At 39.5% G+C, this 6,873-nt stretch overlaps 1 protein-coding gene across 1 annotated transcript in view; it reads right to left on the bottom strand.

Moving 5' to 3' along the window:
• Positions 1-5,342: 5,342 nt before the first annotated feature.
• The window catches only part of LOC109462584 (poly [ADP-ribose] polymerase 2-like), a 19,194-nt gene continuing 17,663 nt past the window's right edge, over positions 5,343-6,873 (bottom strand). Inside the window, exon 16 of the mRNA XM_019759141.1 lies at positions 5,343-5,897. Coding sequence (XP_019614700.1) covers positions 5,735-5,897 — 163 coding nt within the window. The 3' untranslated portion in view covers positions 5,343-5,734. The remainder of the gene's footprint in view (positions 5,898-6,873) is intronic.

Here is a 6,873-nt window from a genome sequence, read left to right as displayed (position 1 = left end):
AATATCGTACAGTCCCTTAGATTGTACAGACTAGAGGTCACTGATCTCATACCATCGTCAATCATTGTTTACGTTGTATCTTTGTTGTCATTTGTTTTTATGTGTGTTGTACAATGTATTTATCAGAATATAAGTACATATAATGGATTTTGTCTATATACTGTAGTATTACCTAATACGGCCTTGACCTATGTAGCAGAGGTTGTGCGTAGCAAGGCTTATTTAAGCAAATGTATAAAAGTATTGTTTATTTATTATTTGCACGTATAGAAAAGTTACATAATCAAATAATAACAATAAGAGAATATGCGGGGTAGGCCAGAAACCTAGGTGGTTTTTTAAAGGGCCTACCCCAAACAAAGGTAACTATGATACATGACAAAACATATTTGAATTAAACATCAAAATTAAACAATGAAATAATTGATTAAAAAATTAAACAAAATCAAGACACCGAAATAATAACTGAAGTGTGTAAACTAGTTTTTACATCTACGAAAAGAAATTAAACAAAAGTGTTATACATGTAATTCAGGTCGCTGTTACAGAAATAAACTGATTGGATAATTAACATAAAAATTAACGATTAAAACAAATGATTGAAAAAACAAGGAAAACAAACAAATCAGATTGTAGTGGTACTGGGGTTTTGTAAGAAAAGTTTTTAAGACGTTTTTTAAAAACGGGAATTGACTGTCAGTTTTGTAGCAGTTGGCTTAACTTGTTCCAGACGATGGGGCCTCTATACGCTATTGAGAATTGTTTGTGTGTGGATTTAGTCTTGATCGGCCTTAATTGGTTTTGTTGTCTCGTATTTTATTAAAATGACACAGAATGACAATGGCAGCCAGTTTAATGAGGACAGTTAAAGCAGTGTCATAACTGTTGAGAATTTTGTTCAGAAAGTGTCTGCAAAGTCAAAACATTCTATAACATTCTATGAGCTGTGACTATCAGGCCTCAAAATATTGTAGGACACTGGAATGTAGCAACTTGTGTCGATATCAAAACCTCAACTCTACTAACCGCCAAACCCAGAGGTAAACATAAACACAGTGTTTCTGGACTCAACCTAATAAGTGTAGTGATCTAGTTTTCGGATCACTGAAACAGTCTGGAACTCAAATCCTGGTCTCTGCAACCCCTAGTGGAGGATTTCTACACCTTAAAGACACCACCACACTTCTGGGAGACAGTGCTTCATACACCCTTTTCTGCGATGGAGAAAACCTACCGGTTTCGAACTCACAACGTAACTTGTACACTCCGTTTCCAAGCACAGAGCTGGTTTTGTGCGCTTCATGCATATCCATACTTCACTGTAAGCTACCTGCAGTTTTCAAGCACATATACATATATGTAACTGCGACTAGATGTGAAAATGAAATGCAAAACACTTAGTTACACTGGTTTCTGGTCTGCGATGTTAAAATCTACCAGTGACGAACTCATCACAACGTAGCTTTAGCAGAACATTCCTCTACGTATAGAAACTGTGCAGAAATAAGTACACTGTGTAGATTCATACTGCATTGTAGGACTTGTGCTCTTGAATCATGGTTCAGTTTCTCTACGCATGGTTCTGTTTCTCTCTTTCAGTCGTCGACAAAAACACATGGAACCACAAATACCTCGGCTGCCCGGCCAGGACCCGTGTCATGTACCGTCATGGGATCATTTCCGAAATATACACTGTTGTGAGGGATCAGTACATGGATATGAATTATGTCGACAAAGCTGTCTACAAGGATAAAGTTATAATATATATTCACAATATTCTCATATGGGTCCTTCGTCTAACTTGTACAGTTTTTAGCTCGCAGACGAGCTAATCTCCCAATGTTCGTGAGAGAGATGAAAGAAGACATGTACAGTGTTTACATTATGTTCATGTGCATTGATATTGTACCGCTCTTTTCGACAAGCATAGTGAACAGTGGACCACAGCTAAATGTCCCGTCCTATCAAAGGGCTGCTAGCTACCCTTTCCAGAAGCGTGCATGGCGGGTCATGAGTGACAACAACAGGGATTCGAACTCCCAACCTCTTGGTCCGAACCACTGGACGACGCACGCTAATACTAAAGACCTGCTGCTTTACGTTAGTGTACAATTTGTACAAGAGATTCCTTCTTGTTATACCGAGGCTCTGATATGTCACAGCTCATGGTCTAAGTTACTTCAAAACTTTCATTATGTTTTTATCCACCGTACTGTTTTTCTTAGGCTTCAAACCAGCATTATAGGAAAAAAACAAGACAACATCTACAATCACAGAAAAATACATATTTACAGAACTGTTGGAAGTGCGTGGGTGGTTAAAATGTAGCCAATACAACCTCCTTTCGGATGAGATTTGATTGCACGTTGTATAGCCACCTTCTCTCTGATGACTTCTCTGGTTGAAAATAACATTTTGAGTCGGCCTCCATTGAACTGGCACCTCTCGTATGTATTTGTAGTATTGAATATTTTGTGGAGCACTTTGGAATGTAATCAAGTCTCTTACAACGTATTAATATCCGGAGAAATTCTCCACTCGATTGTTACACTACATCAAAGACTTGTGCTAGACTTATTAGTAAGGCCACACCAATTTAATTTGTTGGTTCTCGGATTTTTTCAGAACAAATATGAAGCGACAGGGCGAAAAAAAATAAAAATAAAAACAGGTCTAGGCATCTTATTATAGGCTTAAATGCTATGAAATGAGCCATGAAGTCAACACAAAAGGCTGGGTTAAAATCTAAACATTGAATTTTGAACTTTTAATCATACCACTGCAATGATAGATGGGAAAACTGTAACAATTAGGAAGAAAAGGACTTTCCTCAACTGTTGGGGGCAAAACATAAGCATTTTTCAGTTGATTCAGGACCAGAAGCAATTTTTTTTTTTTGCAAATCAGAAAAAACGAAGAGGCGAATCCGAGAACCAACAAATTAAATTGGTGTGGCCTAATTATGTTTTTATTCTACGTACGCCTATTTTTTTGTACTATGTTTAATAGTTGTTGCCATATATTGTACCATGGAATAAAGTTCTTTATCTGTATGTTTTAGCAGGAGCATTAGCGGTTTTTATCAGCTGCTTTTTACCTCATATACGTATTTGTCATATAAATTAAACACAGAAATGGGTCAATACAAGAAAATACCAAATGACCAAAGGTTCTGTCCATTTTGTCCAAACATGATTGAAAATGAGCACCATTTTATAACGGATTGTACACTATACAATGATAAGCGCCTATTGCTGTTCACCTTTTTTCCGCTTGTTCAATTGATTTCAATACGTTAGATCCTATAGATAAATTCAATTACATTCTCAGGGGAGATAACCAATACAGTGTACAAATAGGAAACTACATTAAAGAATGTTTCTATCTCAGAGACCACATGTTAGAGAATAGTTAAACCCTTATTGTTGCATCATACATATACTCTGTACGTAAGATGACGTTATCCACACATGTATTTAGCTTTGTTAGACCTTTAGTTGTAGAAGACCATACAAAAGTCCCTGTACTTTTTTGTTGTGTCAATAAAGAATCTATATTATTATGTATATGTTTCTGATCCTTCTTTACATCGGATATTTATTTATTTCTACTTCAAACATACAATGACAGGGAAATACACACATATACATGTCCAATGCCCTGAATTGCGCAAGTTTGTTACAAAACAATTATACATACCATATGTGCTGAAATATCCTGACAAAGATACATAAAGTGACGAACACTACACCAAGATCCAAGCTCACAGGCTGGTGGTTGGTCTAGGAAATAGAGTTGTTATAAAGTCTGACTGCAGTGTGCAGGAAAGACTGTCTCAGTCGTTCAGTTCTGGCCTTGGGAAGAGTGAACGCGCTATTGTTCCTCAGATTCCTGCCAGTGGCTGTGCGTCTTTGAGGGGGCACGAGATCGTGCAGTGGATGATCAGGCTTTAACATGTCCTTAAAGAGTTTTACTGCTGCAGCTTCTCTCCTTTCCTTTAAAGAAGGTAGGTTAGGGACTGTTCGTCTGCCGCCGAGAGAGATGACGCGGAGGGCCCGTTTAGAGTAACTGATTTCAAAATTTCGTTAATGTAACGGATGATACAATGTCTGTAACTATATAAATGATGTTTGGAAGGAAAGTAATATAGCGAATAGAATGAATAATAATATTCACTGGACGAAAACCGACGTTTTCGGGTCGTATACTCCCGTACACACGCCCGGAAATTCCAAATATACGGACATTTCCAGGTGTGCGCGACCCGTACACTTGGCGTGTGCAGGCCTGCACACGGCCCGGATATGAACCACCCAGGTGTCCGGGCCGTGTACAGGCCTGCGCACGCCTGCACACGCCACCCATAAGGCCGTGTTTAAACGGAATCACCCAAGGCGGTTTACATGTGGTTTACCCCGAAGCCGGTTTCAAGTGGCTCCATGTGAACGCTCCGAAATCACATTGAAAGCGCCTCGATCCCAAGCCACTTCGAGGTGGTTTCGAACTGGTTTTCCCGTATCGCGATTTGCGTCTGAACGCAATGTGATTTCAATGTGACTTCACCTGGTCATGGATTATGGGGTGATGTTTCTTTATTTATATGCAATACCAACTTTTACGTGGCAGCAACTTAAAGAGCAGTAATGGTCAAATAATGTGTCCGTTCTAGGGCGAGCTTCACCGCCTCTGGCGGGACCATGTCGGCATTCGGCCGAGATACGCTGGGAGGGGGTATCAGCTAGCAGGTCGTTGACCTCTAACATTAATAACTCGCCACCTTGCGTGTTATCATCATACAGCAATAGATGTAGCTCAAGCGAATTGTGTTCGGACACGGTTTCACAGGAGTGTGTGGCACGTGGACCAGGCAGATGTGAGGAATGTGAGTTACCCGAATCGCGGTTTGGGTGATTCCGTTTAAACACGGCCTAAATCTCCGCACACGCCCGGATACGTGACACGTACCTCTGAGTGTGTGTATGAAATATGCATAAATTAGCGGTAATTTTCACCTAATTAAATTCTCATTATCAGTCCGTGTACATTCTCGTCATTAGTAGTATTTAGATACCTGCAATATATAACTTATGAGATTGAGATTAGTGTAAAGTAAAGCTGTCGAGATTTAAAGTGCTTGTATCTTTGTAAAAAAATTGGGAGATAATTGCCAAGTGCCATTTTTGTAAATAAAGCTGTCGAGATTCAAAGTGCTTGTCCTTGTATAATTACAGTATGATTTATTCAGAATCTTCTATTTTTGTTAGGGGAGGGATATGGAGTGAAATATTACATTTGCTCCGAAGCAAATGTTGGCCTTTCTAGTTGTGTACATGTATTTATCAGATTCTCAAATACTAGTAATATCCATTTCAAAATCTCTGACATGATACACAACACATTATATATGGTGACATAAGGCAAGAGGAAGTAAATAGTAACTTTGATGTACAGCAAAACATGTATATAAAATTCATATCAAGAATGTACAGTCTCTGATCTTAACTGTATCTTAACTAACACTAGCAGTAATCCCTATAAGTCTAGAACAGTAACACAAATTATTGAACTACTAAGTCTTGGAGCAATAATGAACAGCAGTGAGCAAGCAGATACGAGTACTAGATGCCTTAAATGTACAGCCGGCCCAATACTAATAGTATAAACAGGTAACAGTTACTGCAATATCTTGAACGATATAAATGCTAACAGTTTGGATAGGTGCTTTGAAGCTGTATCACATCTGCATTTTGAAGTTGAACTTCACCTTGACCAAGTATCGCATCTTAATCTGACTAACATCGTAGACGACGTACTCGTTATAGTTGAGAGTGTAGCCGTTAGGGTTGGTGACTCCAGTGTCTGTGCCTTTGCCTAAAGGAACAATGACTCCATCCTCCCTGGAATAGAGGAAGTACAGTCAATGAAAACACAGAAGGAATGTGTTGCCAACATACAGTAACGTAGCACGTCGGCAGAACGTACTCCGCCTGCGCTGAAGCCCGTATTTTCGCGTTTTTCGTTGGGTTTTTGGTCAACATTGCATCAGCATTTTGCCTGTTGCAGAGGATATTCTTTCCGACATGACATTTGGAAACTACTGTCGAAATGCTAACCTTATATGAGTGAATACAACCTTATATGAGACGTTCTGCCGAAATGCTATGTACAATACATTACGGGTTTCGCGCAGGTACAGTACGTTCTGCCGACGTGCTCAGTAACGTACAGATCTCCAATCACTTTCCATCTGGAGGTGTGCAAGTCCCGATCAAAAGTTGCACATTTCTCAATTAAACGCCATGCAAAAGCCTTGTTCATGTTCCTTTCACACTTAGTATCCGACAATATTGTCACCTACTGCCTACAAGAATCAACATTACCTGTCAACAAACCTGATCTACAATTCTGGAAATTCTGAAGTGTAGAACCGAATGCTATAGAACGAGCGCTGTACCGCATATGGTCCGTTTGACGTACAATGTACATGTAATTGTTTCAAAGTCACTAATTGCCTCATGACTCATATTTTCTACCCAATTTTAATGCACATGTCGCATGTATTTCAATTTTTGAAACTAAAAATTGATGCATGTATGAATTACATGAATGATGCTGATGTAAAAACCGAAAGAGGCGAGCAGGTCACAACCGGGAATCGAACCCGAGTTGTCCGCTTTGTGGTCACCAACGCTAACCACTACACTAAAAGGTCGCACGACCATTTAGCATGGTCAGTTAGCACTGTTACACTACTCCCCCTTTTCTTTCAAGATTCGTCCTCGAATCTTTCGAGTCTGACATCCCTGGAGCTGCCACACTTATCCTCAGTGCCAGTACTCACAGGGCCGGCATGGGAACCACTGTAAAAACCGA

Source organism: Branchiostoma belcheri, unplaced genomic scaffold, assembly GCF_001625305.1.
Source record: "Branchiostoma belcheri isolate BF01 breed outbred unplaced genomic scaffold, Haploidv18h27 scaffold119, whole genome shotgun sequence".
NCBI lineage: Eukaryota > Metazoa > Chordata > Leptocardii > Amphioxiformes > Branchiostomatidae > Branchiostoma > Branchiostoma belcheri.
Note: the sequence above shows the minus strand (reverse complement) of the source record. Positions and strands in the feature narration are given on the sequence as shown.